This window comes from Abrus precatorius, unplaced genomic scaffold (assembly GCF_003935025.1).
Source record: "Abrus precatorius isolate BTA unplaced genomic scaffold, Abrus_2018 Scaffold4, whole genome shotgun sequence".
Classification (NCBI taxonomy): Eukaryota; Viridiplantae; Streptophyta; class Magnoliopsida; order Fabales; family Fabaceae; genus Abrus; species Abrus precatorius.
This window is the reverse complement of record NW_020874384.1, coordinates 12,106,683-12,127,611: the sequence shown is the minus strand read 5'-3', so window position 1 is coordinate 12,127,611 and position 20,929 is coordinate 12,106,683. Positions and strand designations below refer to the sequence as shown.

Here is a 20,929-nt window from a genome sequence, read left to right as displayed (position 1 = left end):
TCAACAATATAATTACATATGGTAAATAACTTTGAATAGATTATTTCATCAATATAATTTTTATCAATATAATTACAATTCTTCCTTAAATAAATTAAACTCTACAAAGCAGTTCCCTTTCTACCATTCTCTGCGAGTATAACCTTAGAACGGATCAATCTTCTTTACCTGAAAAATAATTTTAAGAATAAACATCCCTTGCCCACTAAAATTCTTAATTCATAAGATAATAAAATCAATACATAAAGTATTTTCAAAGTCACATATAATAGATTAGGAACATTTTATTTCTAATCAATTGATTTATCATTTGATTAATTTGTATCTATTTCTCCTTATTTATTACAGTCATTCGATTCTTTGATTCATTTCACTTTTATCATATTGATTCCAAAATATTTATCTATTTATATTCAAAGTACATGCATTCCTACTTCTTTTAGTTCACACATGTAACCTTACATCTTCTGTTATTTAAAGGTAGTTAATCCATTCACATCAATTTCACTTAAAACTTAACTTCTCAATTAAACATACAATAATAGAACAAGAAGACCTATCACTTTACACTTAACCAAATATCATTATTCAATCTATAACTTTATGCCACTTTATCTATTTCAAATCCAAATATTCCATCAATTCAACGGTACTCTAGGTACTCTCTGGCCCCTAAATCGCTGCCAACATATTCCCCCTAGTTACGAAGGACTTACGCAGCATAGATAATTGATGGTAAGCTAAACCACACATGGATACAACGTGTGCATTTACAGCCTTCCAAGCAAATGTATAGTTAAGAATTTGGTCAAGAAATAAGTGTGAGACCTATAAATGCATTCCACTTTTACATCGTGTATACATCGGTAAACCATATTTACCACTCTCATTTCTCCCAGATTTCCACAATCAACTTTAGACTCTATACCCCCAGTGTATCCTTGAACTATCAATACTATATCTCAATTCATGGCACATCACTTTATATTATTTTAATACATATGTTGCAACTATATTAATTGATGTATTACAACACGTATATCATAATCGCACCAGTCGGTATATTTATAACACACGTACTAGTATTCCTATTTCTTTCCTCCACACATATTCATCACTTTTCATATCACACAGATTCCCAAGGGTCATATTCATGCATCCCTTTTTTCCATCACATTTTCCATCCCAATTAATTCTATTTCACATATTCATGATAAATACATTTATCCTTCCCAGTATCGACTAAAGTTCATCAAATTCATACAATCATCATATTCCATTATTTCAACACAACACCACAAACAGTAACACAATTACAAGGTAGTAGTATATTACCGCATAATATGTCAAGGGTTGGACATCCTCAGACCCAGCCCAAATTGTGTAATTCGTATATAATTTACCACAGATTACATTCTCTTAGTCTTAATAAAATCTTCTAACCTAAGGTTCAGTATTCGCTAACTTTTATCACTCAACATGTATTTATCTCAAGAAACTTATCTACAAAACTTTCTAATCTTACTATAGCTCATGACATTTACTAAGAATTTAACTCTAAGTGACTTTTATTAAATCCAAAATCATTCTTTATACTAAAACACCACTTTTTACCATACAGTTTCATAAAAATTTATATATTATTACTAAAATAGATTATTTGATTCTTATGTGGTCACTACCTATAGAAATAAAACTAGGACCAGGAAACACCCTCCTTAACTAAAAATAGATCCCAAAACAAAGTTCTTTGTGGGCTCTGGGAGAAACTCCACATCTCAGCCGAAAACACTTCCCAAGAACTAGAGTTCTTTCTAATGTCACAGAAGAGGTTACTATTAGAAGGAGAAAGAACAGAGAAATAGGAACTAGATTTGAAAGTTGGACTCCAAAAACTTACTTAGATCCGAGAAGAACAGACATTTGAGCTCAGATCTGAGGGGGATCCAAAGTTATTGGAGGTTTTCTCTGGGAAAGGGGAGAGAGAGTACGAAGAGGATGGAGAGGGAAAGGTGATTTGGTTGAAAATGAAGTTTTTAGAGCGTGAGTTCTTTAAATATTTCTCAAACTCGCGACTTTCTAGCTACAACGAGAAGTTCTTGCTACAGCCAAAAAAACTAGAAGTTTTCTTCCTTTTCTGTCTGTCATTCTAGCTACAGCAAGAGCTACTCACTATAATGAGAGCATCCTCGATACAACGAGAGAATCCTCACTGCAGCGAGAGAGTGTCAGAGAGCTTGATTCTGAATGCTCATTTATCGTTACAGCGAGAAATTCTGCAGTTCACGTCAATTAAACACTCTTCATTTCAAATAACCTGCACAAACAACTAACATAAATTGCAATAATAATAAATTACAAAATGTGTAACACCTTAATTTAATTTCTAAATAATAAATTTTGCAAAAATAAGGATATTAAAATTTTTATTTAAATAAAATTCTCATCACATGGTTTCACAAAATATTTCAAAATGGAGGAAAGGGTTACAAGTTCATATCAAATAACTACTACAAGACCTATTCAAATACAACAGTTTCAAATAATATTCTAAGTCCTATAGTAGTTCCATCCACCCTTTTTCACTAAGACCGATGCTGATTGTCTTAATTACCTAAAAAATGAATGTAAGGGTGAGTACTCTACACTACTCGTTACACAAACAAACAAAGTCTCACATTGCACTTATTTTACATTATTTCTAACACAATTCATAAAAATACATTCACAAGAAGCAATACTATTTCATTCAATTTAATTCAAACACCGATGCACTCACGATATCAAACAGTTTATACACACAAAATTAACAAATAATAATCTCATGCACTCGTTGCACGCCAGCCACACTCACGATGGCACGGTGATCAGAGATTTTCACTATAGATGGTCGCCGGTTACCCTCGCCTCACAGATACCACGTGGGCAGTCACGGGTCACTCAACAAAGGTAGTGGTCAGAGGTATAGTCAGGAAGAGAGTGTGTGGCCTGTGATGTACCCGCTCCCACTATCGGTATCACCATCACTCCCTCTTTCCCAAGGTATTTCTATTGTCCTCATCTTTCACACCCCCAGTGTATCGTTGAACCATTCACAACACATTACACTGGCGTTAATCACGCCTCATTTACACACATTGCAATATTCATTCTCAGTATACGGTATAAAGCCTACAGTCATACATAATACACAGCACTAGGCCCTCATTCGTTTTATAGTACATGGCACAAAGCCTATATTTATTCATATTACACGGCCTTTGAGCCCACACTTGTTCATAATATTCATTCAAATATATGACACAAGTGCCCACATGCATTTACAACATAATTCATTTCAACCACACACACAACATTCACCATTATACAAAGCTCTCGGCCTACACTTATTCACATTACACAGCGCACACATTGCCCTTATTTACTCACACAATACTTTCAACATAGTTCACATTTACATTTCTCATTCATCAAGTATTAGCATACTCACACCACATAATCACCCATCATGGGTTTCCATATGGCAAATTCTATCAAATACATACTTCCTACCCTCTATCTCACTCACATTGCAATATTCATCAAAATACACGACAATCAAACCCAAAGAGATAGGGTAGAGTCCCTCTTTACCTTGGATTGAAGACCTACACTCGAATTCAACCACAGAAATGCTCCCCACACGGATTTCGGCCTATATACATGGAAGAACTCTATGAGAATCCAAGGAAACCGAGAAACAGAAAAAAGGGATGAAAAACGAAAACCTTAACCATTAATACTCACCTTCAAGCTTTCCCAACACGAATCCAACCTTCAATCAAGCTCTCGAACGGCTTTGGAGGCAATATAATCAGTGTGATAAGGTTTTGGGTTGAAAGAATCGAAGAAATTTCAAAGGAAATGTGAGAAATAACCTTTTCTCGAACCCTAACCCTCTTTAAATCCTCTCTGGTCATGACACTCTCACTGCAGCGAGGACCTCGCTGCATCGACACCCTCCCTCGCTACAGTGAAAAGCTCAGACAAAAATGCACTCTGGTTTCTGCAAAATCTCGCTACAGCGAGACCCTCTCGTAACAGCGAGACTGCACCTAGAAATGCAGCCCAAACTGTGGCTTTGTCGATACAGCAAGAGACCTCTCGCTACAGTGACAATGTAACAGTTTTATCCTTCTCTCCCAGTGCCTTCTCGCTACAGCGAGAAAGGCACAGTTTCATGCCTCAAACCCAGAGGCCTCTCGCTACAGCGAGAATGCCTTGCAGCAGCATCTACACTTAGCCTGTTTTCAGCCCAATCAATTCAATCCAATTACATATATATATACACACACACACACATCTATGCATTATACCCACAAATATCATCATTACGCATTCAAATGCAAATTATATCTTTCACATTTACACGTACATATAAACATATATACATATATCAATAATAATTAAAATTACAAAATTTGGAGCGTTACAAAATGAGGATGTTACAGAATCAATATCCAAAAACTTTTTATACTTGCACTTAGAACATAGACTCCTAACTTTTTGGTTGGTGATGAATTATTGCAAATTAAAACAAGCACGTATGAATTCCTCTACACCCTCAACAAGTTCAAGTTTTGTCCTTCTGGCCCGACCTAGGTGCAACCTATCATACATCTACTGACAATTTTCAAAAAACATCTGGATCAAGAATTATATAATCCTAATACAAATATATAATGATGTATCAACCTTCTATTTTATATTACACAAATTTATAGTGTAAATTTTGGTAGAATCTCCCTGAATATATAAATATTTCCTTACGTTTGTTTACACCTAATACAAAAATTAAAATTTTTCCCACAGATAACAATATATTAATCAATGCATAAAAAACATATACATCACAATCCTAAACTATTCTAGAGCACATCTCCTTATGACTCTACAACATGCATATTCTACAATCTACACAAACATAAACAATCCCACAGCACATAATAATCAGGTTTGGAAAAGGATCTCTACGCCCTTTCCCTCAATCATACAATTTCTAGTCCTATAACTCTATCTTAGAAATTTTAAATCTCTATTATACATCAAAAATTAAAAAATTAAACCAATTAAAAGTTAGAGTATCGTACCTGGACCACAGTGATGCAAATTATTTTTCAAATTGATGCTTCAATCACTCGCAAAGACCAAAAAATTAAACCTCTTAGAGAGAGAAAAAGAAAGGGACACGAGAGAGAGGGAAAATTATGCAAACTAAGGAAAAAGAAGAAGGAGACGCGTTTTGATGTGTTTCGCATATTACAGACGAAAAAATTTGTCTATAAATGATTTAATTAAACGATGCATTTTACAAGTTCAATTATAGACGGATCTATCCATTCGTCTGTAAATTCGGCAAAGACAATTCCAAACAGTTTGTAATTTATGTCTATAATGCTTCGTGCCAAATGGCAGGCCAAATACAGATAGATTTCTCCAAAAAATAAAATTGGATAATTCGTTTGTATAATATAAATGGATAAAATATGTATGTAATTTGTTTGTAAATAGCGTGTTTCTGTTAGTGAATTTTTTTTAAAAATTGGAGTTTTCTTTACATTGATTGTTGATATTTTAAAAAATAATAATAATAATTTAAACTAATATTAAATTAAAAGAAATGCTTAATACAAAAAAAAAAATATTACTCAATGAATTCCTAAAATCATTTGATAAAGTTCCAAAAAGTGCTCACACTTAATAACTTAATAATTAGTACTCAAAAATTTTATACAAGATTGGTTGAATTAGAAAATATAAATGCATAATATTAAAAAAATTACCTGATATGATTAAAAAAAAAACTCATTCTTTATAATTTTCTCGATATAAAAATGTATTTATTAAAAAAAATTATGATTTTGAGATAACAAATATCTTAGACACATTTTAGAAAAATCGATTAATTGTTTCATTTATTTATTATTAAAAATTTCTTTTATCAAAGTTTTTGTGTTTATTTTTTTCATAATAGTGATTATTAAATAAGAGGTTGGTAGAATTTTTCATTTTGAATAAATTCTTATATCACTTTTAAAAATTAAAACATTTATATTAACCGTTACCTTAATTTGTCCGTGGATCTTTGGGTTTACCAGCAAGAAGGTCATTTCCTTAGAAGAACAGTAACAATAATCGGGAGATTCGAGGAAACAAGAATTTGGAATGTGAACAATTATGTTAACCGGCCACGATCAGGACATGAACATAGTACAAAGGAGATTAAACTACATATCTTATGAGGGAATCTGGAAAGCAACGATTTTCAATTGTTGATTTTCATGCTTTAAAAGTTCAAAACAGCACTTACTTTAGAAATTCATACTGCAAAACTATCACCATTATTAAACAACTCAGCTATATTAAAATTGATCAAATCAATTAAACTTTTAAACATTGTTTAAATCGCATATGGAAGATTAGTCTGATCGAAGCATTTGTTGTCTCAGACTTTTATGTTTGAATCGTGGCGTGTGGACAAAAGGAAATGAGTGGGGATCAACCATAGTTTCTCACAATAGTTTCCCCAACAACTATAAAATAACACAAGAAGAAACAAACAGATGTCCCACAACAATTTGGAGAAATATTATTTTAACCAATTTTTTTGCAATTTAATTTGAGTCAAGAATTAGACATAACCATAATAATTTCAAAATAAATTAGTATAAAATTATTATTTTTTTCATTATCTCATCCCTTAATTATTCTTTGACTAATGTTTAGGATTCAATTCTACAACATAAAATGAAAAGTTCTAATGCAAGTTTTCCTCTAAACTATTTGCCTGGAATTTAGACATGATAATTTAAGAGAATGCTTTATGATGATTAAATGTAAAATTCTATCTTGATCTTTAAAAGAATAAAAAAATATATAATAATTAATGAGATCAAATAAGATTAAAAAAATTCTATAAAATTACTTTGTAAAAAAGTTATTTTTCAAACAATATTGTAAAAAGTAAAAAGGAAATCAAATAAAAAAAGTTATAATTTTTACATTCTTTTAAAGATCAAGAACTTAATTAAAATTATTTTAGTACAAGAGAACGTAAAAAATATATATTAACACGTACTTATTATATTAAAATTGTAGTACAATTCTTATATTGATTGACATGATATAAAAATTGTAATATTTAAATTTCAAGATGAGGTGTGTGTCTCTGATTATAATGCTCATCATTGGTGGCGTCGTCAGCTGAGTTGGAGATTCTTCTTGTCCATTTATGAATATGCTCCATGCTTCTTGCATTGTCGTTGAGGACGCTTCTCTATATATTATTGTTTGACCAGAAAACAGGTTGATTTATATTGGACTTCCATTTTAACCAATCATAGGCACTTTGGAAATGGAAGTTGATGCAGCAACGATGATGGGTGTTGGAATTTGTGTGGCATTTGTTATCATACTGCTAACGAAAGCACTGAATTGGTTGTGGCTGGAGCCGAAAAGGGCAGAGAGATTCCTCAGAGAACAAGGCCTAAAGGGAAACTCATACACACTTTTCTTTGGAGACATCAAACCAATGACAACCATGTTAAAGACAGCAAAATCTAAACCCATAAACATCAACGATGATGTTGTACCTCGTCTCACTCCTTTTCTACATCAACTCCTTAAAATTTATGGTATGCTTCTGATGATCTTCATTATACATCTCTAATGCTCCTCATGTTTGACTATTGCTTGTTATTTACCTTTTCATTGAGCATAATTATTATATATGTTTATATCATTACTCTTTCGTCTTGGTGAAAAATAATCACCAGTTTATATAACTGTTTTCGCAGGTAAGAATTCGTTTTCATGGTATGGCCCCAAGCCTACAGTGAACATTATGGATCCTGAAGCAATAAAAGAAGTTCTGAATAGGATACATGACTTTCCAAAGCCGACCTACAATCCACTTGCCAAGTTCTTGATAACAGGACTTGTAGACCTTGAGGGTGAAAAATGGTCAAAACACAGAAAGATTATCAACCCTGCATTTAATCTCGCCAAGCTCAAGGTTTTTTCTCATCATATTTTATGTCATTTTCTAACTTCAACTTATACGATTATCAGAAATATTGGATTGGGCAAGACTAGAATATCCGATACTCAACTCAGTTTGGGGTCTATATGAAATGGTTCTCTCATCGAATGTGTGTTGTATTGTGCATTCTGAGCTTTCCAAGTAGGATTCTTATTTCTTCGCTGTAATATGACAGCGGTTACAGGAAGATATGTCTTAAACCTTACGAAAGTCATGTTATAAAGATTTTAATCATATATATACTTAGAATATTAAACAAAGTCATTTATTTTTATATTTTTTTCAACTAAATGTAGCTCAAACATACTTTTAACAAACTTGAAAATCTTATTTTGAGCACAAGTCAATATAACTTGGAAAAATTATCATTTCTCTTAAAGAGTCATTTATCATTTTTATTTTAGTTATTCTGTTAAATTTTATTAATTAACTTCATAGAGATAGTGAAGTGACATGATAAATAAAATATAGTATACTAATATGCTTCTTAGTTATTTAAAAATATTACAAAATAAATTAAAAATACTTCATTTTCATTTAATTCCTGATGAAACGTAATATTATGAGGTAAAAAATTACATATTATTTTTCATAACTTGTGTTGTAACATTCTTAATTGACATAGTTAAAGACATTATTATGCTATATTGTACTTGTTACATTACCATCTTTGTGAGAGTAAATTAATGAATTCTATCAAAAGGACTAAAATAAATAACAAATTGTATATTTAAAAATTAATTTTAATTTTTTTCTTTTAAAGGACAAATTAAAAGTTATTTTTTAAGGACGAATTTGATATTTTGATAAAATATATAATTTAAAAAAATTAATGGAGTTAAGATCACACTCTATTTGAAATTAAATTAAAAGTGAAAGCAGCATTATTTATGCACTTTACAAAAGATTTGTTGGGATAATTTGTTCTATAGACAGACACATCATAGTTACAAATAAGAAATGTGCTTCTCCAACTAAATGTCATTTGAGGGATCCAACTTCCTTGGTTCCATCTCTCTCTCTCTCTCCAAACTAAAAGCTAAAGAGTTTCACATTTCAATACCTTAACAATTTCACGTTCTCTGCGAAGAAGCATTAGTTTTTCAATCGTGATCTCTCTCTTTTTTCACGTGTCAAATTTGTTGCAGCTTGTGTTACCTGCAATGTATCAAAGTTGCAGCGAGATGATAAACGAATGGAAGATGTTAATATCTGAAAAAGGAACAGGATCATGTACGGTAGATGTTTGGCCTTTTGTCAATAGCTTATCTGGTGATATGATTTCTCGTACGGCTTTCGGAAGTAGCTATGAAGAGGGGAGAAAAGTATTTCAACTTCAAAAAGAACAAGCTGAACTTACTGCCAAGGTCCTTCTTTCTGTTTATGTTCCAGGGTGGAGGTATGTTTGATTATATAATGTTGTCAACTTCAAATTGAATTAAATAAAATTTTATTAAAAAAATATTTATTATATTTGTATATGTCAATACAATAATTATTTTTTAATAAAATACTTAATACTCTTACTTAAATTCAGTCTTAAAAATTAGGGTTAAGTAATTGTTAATTGAAAAAAATATGTTTCTTCTAATTATATTATTGTTATCATGAGTTTTACTTCTTTATAATTATATTTGCTAAAAGTAGTAAAGATGAGTATTTAAATTTTTATAATATCATGATTCCATAGATACTATTCAAATAAGTAATAAATCAAATTTATGATTATTGTCAAATTAATCAATAAGTTTATTATATTTCAAATTATAATAAAGAGAATCAAAATAAATAGTAAATGAATGAAAAGCAGAGAAGAGAGACAAATTTAAAGAGTACTCAAAAAATTAACTAATTATAAAAAGATTAAGGGATTTAGATTCACTTATGAGCTTTTTTTTATTTTTTGCTTTATATCTTTTCATGGATTAATTTATGATCTAACGGTTAATCACTCATTAAGATTTTACTGTTATGATAATGCAATAATAACATTATTTTTCTCTATTAATATCTTTAATAATCATGCAAAACAATTAATGTAAATAAAATATGAAGAATCAATATATTTATTAATTAAATAAGTAATTAAAAATCTAAAATTTCAATTGATCTTCTAAAATTCTAAGTTTAATTGATCTCATGAATCCACTAAGTAGATAATGATAATTGTTTGTTATCTAATTAATTAAAAACTATTAAAAGTGTTCAATTCTTAATAATGAAATAAAAGTAATGTGACAAATACCATGAATATATTCTTTGGCTGTGAATTTAGTTACTTGTATTAATGAAAACATAAAATCAAAACAAATATTAAAAACAATTCATAATCTTATTTAAAAGAGAACCTAAAAGAAAAATCCTTATACCTAGACATTTTGACTCAAGGACTAAGAGATTGATCCTATGAGTGCTTAATAATTTCAAAACTACAATACTTTCACAACAGAGGAAGATAAAGCAAATAAAAAAAATTGATAAGAAATAAGTGTGATGAAGAGCTTGAAGAATGGCTTTGGGGTAATCCATGTGAGATAAAAATAAGACCGCTAAATAAGATATAGATAACAAAATAAAATATGAGATATCTTCAATGAGAGATAATGAAATAAGATTAAAAAAAAATCTCCAATGAAAGATAAGATATATTATTTGATTTAAACTTTTAAATTTTGAATTACACATAAGTGTGTTGACTTCATTTAATAATCAAGGTAAAAGAACAAAATATGATAAATTATCCTATCTAATCTTATTTTTTTATGTTTATTGAACATTTACTTATGATAACTAATCTTGTTAGGCTATCATATATTATCTTAATATTTTAAATTATTATTTTGACGAGAGTGATTCATTATAAATTATTGATAATTTTTTTCTTAGTACTCTTACTTCATACTTCATTATTATTTTATAGGAAAATTAATTATTCAAAAATATAATTTCAATAAATAAAATATTATCTTTAACAAAATAAAATTTAAAATATATTTTTCATAAAATATTTTTTTGTAGAAAATACTTTACTCATTTTATAAAATATATTTTAATCTTTAATAATTATTTTTTGTTTTAATGATAGTTTATTTCAAAAACAAACTTTAATTTTAAAAAAATAAGAAAACTTTATAATTATTCATCAAAAATTTTATATTATTTAAGCACAAAGATATTTTTAATTTTAATAAATTTTTAATATATATTTTTATTGAAAAGTTAAATGTTAAATTAAAAATTATTTTAAAAATGCATATTAATTTTTAATTAAAAGAGTAACTTTATCATGTAAATATAATTTATATCTTGTTTTCTTTTTTTGTTTATTTTAAACATTAATCAGGACATATACTATTATCTACTTTACTATTTTAACATATATCAAACGTAGGATAACACAGAGGTTTATAATTCTTTTATCCATCTCTCATACAGTCATATCCTATCATTTTTTTTATTATGTTTGTCAAATGGGTCTTAAATATTGTTACTCTTAAAATACTATTTAATTTTTTTCTGTTTCTAATAAAAAATAAAAAATAAATAAAATTAAATCAACTAATATAAGCTCAAATTAATAATTAACAATTCACCAATAATTAAAAAAAAAACTTCCAGAATGAGAGCTTTTTAATTATGATTTGGATAAAACGATGAAAAAAAACTGTAACATACATGAAGACCATCAAAAAAGGGGATTCAGACTCCTTCTAGTTGTGACAAGAGCTGGACATCTAGTTTCATTTTCGTTTAAGCAAAAATAAACTCGCTTAAGCAAAAATACAGAAAATGATAAAAAAATTTACGTAAAATTAGCTTAAGCGAATTTTTTTTATTTAATCGAATTTTGTAAATTTGCTTAAGCGAATTATTTTGACTTAAGCGAATTTTGCGTCTTCTCTCTTAGTCTTCTCTTCTCTTTATCTTTATACCTGACACTCCTTCCTCAACCTCCATATTCAACCATGTTTAATCTCTATATTCAACATTCTTCCTTCTCTCATATTTAACTCCTCTCTCCTTCTCCCAACTCTTTTTTCCCTCCACCTCATGCCCAACTCCTCTCTTCCTCTTCCCACTCTCACTCCACTCTATATCTATCTTTCATTCTTTCCTTCACAGCCAACTCTTCACCTTCTCTCCCTCCACCACTTGCACTCTTTTTCTTCATTCATCCTCTGTCCTCTCTTCCTTCCACACCCAACCTCTATCTCTCCAAATGCAAAAAATTCGCTAAAGCAAATATGTAAAGTTCATTTAAGTTAAAAATTTTCACTTAATCTAATTTTGTGTAAAATTTTGTAATCATTTTCTGCATTTTTTTTAAGCGAGTCCATTTTCGCTTAATCAAAAATAAAATTGGATATCCAATTCTCCGTCACAACTAGAGGGAATCTAAATCCCAAAAAAGGAGTTAGCATTGTTTAACTCATTTTTTCAACTAGACAAAATAATATTAGTTAGTATAGTCTGTCTAGTGATGAACTAGCGAATTCTTATTCCAAAGATTTAAAAAATAAAATAAATGAGAAGTTGAGTAATAAACAGTGAGCTGGTCCACCTAAAAATAATTCAAGAGTAAAAATTTTATTAACTTAAAATAATAATAACTAATAATTATATATATATATATATATATATATATATATATATATATAAAAGAGGCATGATCTTCTTATATCGGTTTAAGTTTAAAAATTCTTACGTTTAATCTGAATCTTTCATTCAACTTAAATCTAATGGGTTATAATTTTACTTTATTGACTGTTAGATTTAAGTTAAATAAAAGGCTTAAATTTAGTATAAAATTTTTTAAACTTGCACTGTTATAAGAAGATTGTTCTCCTATATTGGTTCAGTGGACCAATAGATTAATCCATTGTAAACCCATTTCAGCACGTTACAATGGAATAGGTTAGATTAGCCAATAAATATAAAAGCTTTGAAAACACCCGTGGATTTTTGTTGATTAAAATATATTATCTATTATCAAATCATTTTTTATTTAACACCCTATGCTTGCCGGCAAGGAGATTATCATAAGATTTTTTCTGTAATGTAACAACATAATTTGTTTATAATTTATAGAAGTATCCACTACATATAAATAATGAAGAAAGAGAAATAATAAAAAGCTCAATTAGAAGACCTTTCAAGCTAAGGCCCACTTTCCTTTTATATTTTAAGATTTGTACCAACAAAATTGAACAAGAGGATGAAGGAGATAGAGTATGAAATTCGAAATGTGCTTAGAGGAATTGTCCAAAAACAGGAGGCTGCAATGAAGACATGCAAAGCTGCAAATGATAACTTGTTGGGATTACTATTGGAATCCAATCAAAAGGAGATAGAAGATAATGGACAAAACAAGAATGTTGGAATGAACACCGATGATGTAATTAACGAGTGTAAGCTATTTTACTTTGCCGGACAAGAAACAACGTCGGTTCTACTTAATTGGACAATGGTGTTATTAAGTAGGTTTCCCAATTGGCAAACACTAGCAAGAGAAGAGGTCATCGAGATTTTTGGTACAAAAGAACCAGACTACGATGGATTAAATCGTCTAAAAGTTGTAAGTATTAATTACCATTTTATTCTTTTAAATTATTTTAAAATACTATTTTTTATAATTAAAACGAGAAAATTTCTTCTTAAATTACGTATAACTCGACCATTTATTATTCTAGAGTATGACTATAGATTATTGAGAGCAAATTACTTTAATAATTACACTTCTGTTTCACACTTTTGTACAAAACTTTTATGTATTTATAAAGTACATTTATATATATATATATATATATATATATATATATATATATTTAAAACTCTTATTTTGTATAAAATTGGAAAAATTACATTTTAAATTTTACATCACACAAAACTTCTTCTTTTTTTTAAGCATTACACGCATCTTATCTATTTTAAAATCCATTACGGTTACAGCCTGGCCTCTATGACAGTAAAAATGTGAATTTATTAAATTCATAAAGAATACAATTTTAAAGATAACACTACCATAATTAATCTAAGAGAATAGACATTTAAATACATTTTAACTATGTATCATTGTAATAAAAAATTTAATAAAAAGTCAATCACATGAATTATTAATAATTAAATCAATAGCATGTTCTTTTATTTTTATTATTTAATATTTAAAACTTATTTTAAAATTAATTTTATTCTATCACATCAATTATTCATGTGATTAAATTTTTATTAAAAATTTTTGTTGCGACCATTTTAAAAGCGTGTAATCTAAAAAATATGAAACTGTAATTTATCTTCTGTGTTATTCTAATTTAACTTTAAATTTCTTATGATTTGACTTGAATAATTTAATTTTTTTACTAAAATAAGCAAATTTATTTGTAATTCATTTATAATATAAAAGACATTGTGTATTAATGTTTAAGACATATTGAAAATTTTATCTAATCAGTCACAATCTGCAAAAGGGTACTTACAAAATCTGATGGTTGGGAGTTTGAGTGTAGCATATTTATTAGTTAGTGGGATTTTTCTTATAGATTTTACAAATAGAAAAAGTTGTGTAAAAGATACTAAATAGAAATAAATTGGAGTAATTTACCCTAAAATCAATGATACATTATATAAACAAAGTCATAATTTATTTTTTGTATTTATAACTTCGTTTTACAATTATAATAAACTTAGGGTATGTTTGTTTCCAATTTTTAAAAGAGATTTCTCTTTTTAAAACTAAAAATACATGTATTTTTAGTTTTTAAATGGAAACAAATATGCTCTTAATTTTTATTTTTTTAGTCATTTTCTTTACATCAAGAAGGGCACATAAATTTAATAAAAAAAAAATTACTGCTCCATATAATGTCAATAAAGCTAAATTTCACTGATTTGAATGGAAATTTATTTTAATTTTCTATAATGAGGGTTAAATTATTCTTTTCATTGACTAAACAGCATAATATAGGCTATCTTTCAATTCAAAAGTTGATAAATAGGACAAATGAACTCAAGGATATTAAGTTAACTTCTTGAACAAATCAGCTTTCACCTGAAAGTATAAATAGCTAAAAGTTCATAAAAATCTATGACTTTATAATAACATAGTAGGTATATATTCCAAGATTTCTAACACCATAAAATATTTAATTTTAGAGCTACCTTGCTGAATTATGATTTTTCAACGCTAACCATTTTGAAAAAAGATTTAAAACGCAACATCATAACTAAGAGGGTTGCTTTAAGTTATGTGAGAGTGGTAAACTCTTGGAAAAAAAATTAAAAGAAAACTACATGTACGTTTTGTACGTTTAAGTAGAGTTAGAAACAGGTTTAGTTACGTTAGGTTAGACTTTATTAGACTTGAACTTGACTAGTTTCTCAAATTTAAAAACCGAACTTGATCTGTTTATCTTATTTAGATTTTTTTTTTTTTAAAGTCTAAATTTTTAAAAAGTGTTAGAACCAATTTAGTAGAAATTAAATAAGTTAGAAAATCACTTTAAATAGATTAATAGGCCTAAAGTTATATATTTGTCAATAAACTTAAATCCTTAAATAAACTAACAAATATATAATCTCAAAGTATTATACTAATAATAATAATAATAATAATAATAATAATAATAATAATAATAATAATAATAATAATAATAACTATTATTATTATTATTATTACTATTATTATTATACTCAAAGTATTATTATTATTAAGTAGGTTGCTACGTGGGTTAAAGGGTTTTTTAAGTGACATAAAGTCAAGTCTTTTTAATTAGTTAAATAACTTTAAAAAGATTTTGAGAAGATCTATTTAATAAAAGGGTCTTCCCTAAAGTCAATTAATGTGAGCTAGATCACTTGCTTTAATAAATGAACTAACCTATTTCCAACTTTAATATATGATAGGTTTCTTAAAACCACATGATTTCACCTAAAAAGGATTTCTCACAAATTTCATCTTTTGAGAACATGGTCTTACATTTAAACTCGCAAATCTCACCTTTTGATAACACTGTCTTATATTTAAATTGATTATGTATTCAATATCTCTTTTAACAAAGTAAACTTGAAACCTTTTTAAAATTGAGATGCTTAATTTAGTATTTGACAACCACTCCAAAAATTAAAAGTTGAAATAATAGCATATGGTTGCTTGATTTATAATAATAAGCCTTTCTATCTTTATGTATTTTCACCATTTCAATTCATGTAAATCAAGTTTACCCTATTGCACCTCCTACAAAAAAACATTGTTGAATTTATTATTCAAATGAGTATATCTGAGAATTTAATGCTCTTGTGATAAACTATAAGAATGCTTTTCTAAAATGAGTGGACAAAATATTAGTTCTCTTGCTTTTTCAAAGTGTCAATTAGGTGAATTAATTATAGTTTCACGTGACATTATCATAGGTAACAATGATTTTGTGCGAGGTTCTAAGGCTATACCCACCAGTTACTGCCATTACCAGAGTTGTCCAAAAGGAAACTAAGGTTGGAAATTTAACTCTACCTACCGGAGCACTTGCTATTGTTCCAACCATATTGGTACACCATGATTGTGATCTGTGGGGCAATGACGTTAAAGAGTTCAAACCAGAAAGATTCTCTGAAGGGGTCTTAAAGGCAACAAATGGTCAAGTTTCATTTCTACCATTTGGATGGGGTCCACGAATATGCATTGGCCAAAACTTTGCTTTGCTTGAAGCCAAAATGGCTTTGTGCTTAATCCTACAAAACTTCTTCTTTGAGCTTTCTCCATCATATATTCATGCTCCAATAACAGTGATAACTGTTCAACCTCAGTTTGGCACACCTATCATTTTACATAAGTTGTAGTTCAAGGTTTTTTAGAAAAGGTTACATAATTTGAATGCATTTGGAAACCAACGCAGATAAAACTTCTTCTATAATATTATATAATAATTCTCCGAATAGTTCTGCCATTGTTATATGTTTATTCCAATTCATTGTCGTGAAGGTTCTTTCCTAACGTTAAACTACAAATATTTTTTTAAGGTAAACATCTCGGGATTGAGGAGTTAAAGGTATACTCTCCTTCTAACTCAGCTTCACAAAAGAATGAAAAACATTGACTCAGGTGCTTCACAAAGTCTAGAGGCACCTTTTAACACATATTTTAATTTGTTTATTATTTTTTAAATTAAGAAGAGTTTTTTTCTTTATTTTTATACTTTCTTTGTAGTAAAATTATATTACTATTATTTTATTTTATTTTTATAATTCTTTAATAGATTTGCATCTCGTTCTTCCACAAAACACACGAATCTTAACAAACAAACATTCTTTTTCTTGATTGTGTAAGAGTGTTTCTTCACATGTAATGTCTGACAAATATATCTTGAAGAGGTGCACTTAGTAAGTAAGAAGTAGGACTTTGTCTAATGCCTAACAAAATCTGATTTCAGGTGAAGAACAAATTTGATTTGTTCGTCATACCAAATGATTAGCAAACCCTGTAAAGCTCGTGAGAAGATTCCAAACTTTTCGCTCGCGGAACTCGTGTTACATTTTGATGTTATTTTATTTGGATATAAACAGTAAAATAATTTAAAAAGTGAAATTTTAAATAATTTTTTAGTTAAATCTATTTATAAATTCTATATTTTATAGACACTTTAATTTTATTTATTAAAAAGATTGATTTCATTCTTTATTTTTTTTTTCAAAATCTAACCAAGTTTGTCTAAAGTGATCATGTGAAATAATAATAATAATAATAATAATAATAATAATAATAATAATAATAATAATAATAATAATGTGTCCACTTATTTACTCATTATTATTAGGGACGAAAATGTTAATTTTTTTAATTGAAAATAAAAATAAAAATTTATATAATTTTCAGTATAATTCATTCTATTTGATTGCTTAATTCTAGTTATTTTAAAATATTTTTATAATTTTTTTTAATAAAATTGTCTCTTTTACTTTTCTTTAAATCTATGATTTAGTCTTTATTAAATTTAATTATTTTTATAGAGAAGTTAATCAAAATGTAATAAGTTGACCAAAATAAGCTTAAAAGATTATTTGTTCTTTACATATTTTGATAGGACTTTTTCTATATTATAGCCTTTTTGAGATTGGATGCTTTGAAAATTTAGCCTCTTAAAATATTTGTATAGAATTCCGTTTGTTTAGGGATTTTTTTAAATAGAAAAAAAATTGAATAATTCGTATTATTTTAAATATTGTATTAAATTATATTTGTGATTTTAAAAATTAAAATTATTGATTTCTCATAATGTGATAGGCTAAAGTTTTTTCTTTCATAATTTTAAAGACTAAATAGGCATATATTTATAATTTTAAAACTTAAAATGATTAATTTTATAATTTTAATGACTGAAAATAACAGAGTTAATAATTTTATTTTAGATTAAAATGAATATTTTTTAATAATTTTAGAAAATAAATTGAACAATGTTAATAATTTCAAAGATTAAAATACAATATTATTTTTATTTTATTATATTAAGTAAGCTTAAATTTTATAAATTAAGAATTAATTTTTAAAAAAATGAATTCAAATTTTAAATTAATTATTGCACCATTATAGATGACTATAGACTAGTAAGATCTTGTTTCAACTATTTAAAATAATTGTATTTATTAAGATTTAAATTCAAAACTATAAGCTAAGTTAAGTATGATTAATTATTAATTAAAAATTATTTAATATAAAAGATGAATATATTTTAATCATATTATCATTTAAAATAACTTTTAAAAGTAAAGTGTTGTATATTGACTAAACCCTCATTTTAGTCTTTAAAAGAGTTTGAGTCCAGTGTTTTAATATATAAGACATTTAAAATGTCACGTTAGTTCCTAATTTCTTTCTTCGTCATTCATTTTAATTCCTGAGCTCAAACTCCGTTAAGAAACAATAACAGAAAGCTAAGTTGTTATGTTAAGTGTCACGTCAGAATCTTAGTTAGCAGAAATGATGTCGTTTTAGGAAGATAACACAGCACCTTAAATGACCAACTAGCATTTTTCTGATTGAAGCCCTTTCAGCACTACCTTGATATGTGGTAGTACCCTGCTTAGTTGCTGGCTGAGATTCAATTGAAGGCTCTTCTTCCTCCCTTACAATCTCAAAAGTATCAATCAACTGCTAAATAGTTTCTTGATCCAAAATATGGAATGGCTCACCAACTCCAACTGCAGCAATAGTGCATACAGAACTACTACTGAGCTTTTCACCTTGCACAGACTCCGTAGTTGCAATAAGTGTATCTTTAATCAGATATTCTCAGGAGAAGCTTGTGAAGTTCTCAAACTTGCATTCCAAATATGTCTTTGCAACTTGTGAGCGAGAGCTAATTGCAAAAGCCTAATAGTCAAAATAGTTTCCACTCAGACAATTGTAATATAGGTGAGCTCCATATTCATCTAATCCAACTAACCAACCCTATAAGGACGTTTCCATGATCATTGGATGCAAATTTGCCATTCAGAATTGCATCACAAATACTTATGAGAAAGAAATATTTTAAGTTCTGATAAATTCTACAGACACTTTCTTTATTTATTATATAATTCTATAGATACAAACACAAGATTTGCCTACCATACCCCACTAATCCAACTTTCGATAACTAAATCACAAGCATGATTCTATACCATAAATATAAGCCCAAACTTCAACTTTATCCTACCTGTACAGCTAGGATTTTTCATCCCCAAAACATTGAACACTTAGGGTTCATAGTCTCCAAAATACAAAATGACTCACAGTGAGTTAAGAAATTTTTTTTACCTAATTTTCCATCTGTTAGCCCTTTTTCCACTATAACAAACTTTAATCTCTAAATATTTTACCGCTAAACACAACTATGAACAAGAATTTGGGCGAGATTCTACATGCACTTAAGGTTCTTCTTTGAGACAAAGGGCTTCAATCAGAACAATGTCGTTTGGTCATTCAAGGTGCCACCACTACTAGAAAACCTATAAAAATATATGGATTTACAGACAAATTTTTTAATTATTATAGACAGATTTTAGCATTACAGACGGATTCAAATATGTCTGTAAGTTAGAAACAAAAAAATTTGTCTGTAGTTACAGACAAAAAAATCTGTCTATAAATTACAGACGGATCCGTTTGTGAACTTTCAAAATTTCTTTTCATTTTTTTTATAAACATAATTATTTCTTATTGTTCCTAATTATCATAATTTATAAACATAATGAAAACTACAAAATTATATATTTAAAATCAGAAATTATTTATAAAATATAAAATTAAAATGTTATTACAAATAAAGAAGTAAACATATAAATAAATAATGTCAAAAATAAAATATTGTACATCACAAATAATCGGTGTGATCATCTTCCAAAAAAACATCATCATTAGTAGAGGAAGAGTCGGAGAAGGAATTATGCATGGAACTAAAGATTGATGGTGTTGGAGCTAGTAGAGAAGGAGTAAGAGGTGCGAAGCTACTTGCTCTTATGAACTCATGAATGCATCTATTGCATCTACATATGTTGTTGTACCTCCCTCTTCATCCTTAATGCCACATTCTTTTCTTTTCTTTTTTTCTCCATTTTCTTTGCTCACTTCTTCTTATATGCACTTTCCTTGGTCTTCTACATTTTCTCATTTTACTTCGACAGTTCTTCATTAAGGGCATGGAGTTGCTCCTGCAGTCAAAAAAGCAACAATGTTATATCAACCTTTTATTTTAATTTATACAAATTTTTAACATAAATTTTGGCAGAATCTCCTCTAATATATGAATATTTTCTTATATTTGTTTAACTTAATACAACAAATTTGTAATGTAAATTTTAGAAGAATGTCCCTTAATATAT

The 20,929-nt window shown here is 28.0% G+C and overlaps 1 protein-coding gene across 1 annotated transcript; it reads left to right on the top strand.

Moving 5' to 3' along the window:
* Window positions 1–7,393: 7,393 nt before the first annotated feature.
* LOC113866129 (cytochrome P450 CYP72A219-like) lies at window positions 7,394–16,912 on the top strand. The gene is made up of 5 exons (XM_027501018.1): window positions 7,394–7,673; window positions 7,836–8,053; window positions 9,229–9,479; window positions 13,268–13,655; window positions 16,487–16,912. The coding sequence occupies exons 1-5, from the start codon at window positions 7,394–7,396 to the stop codon at window positions 16,910–16,912; spliced, it is 1,563 nt and encodes a 520-aa protein (XP_027356819.1).
* The last annotated feature ends 4,017 nt before the right edge of the window (window positions 16,913–20,929 follow it).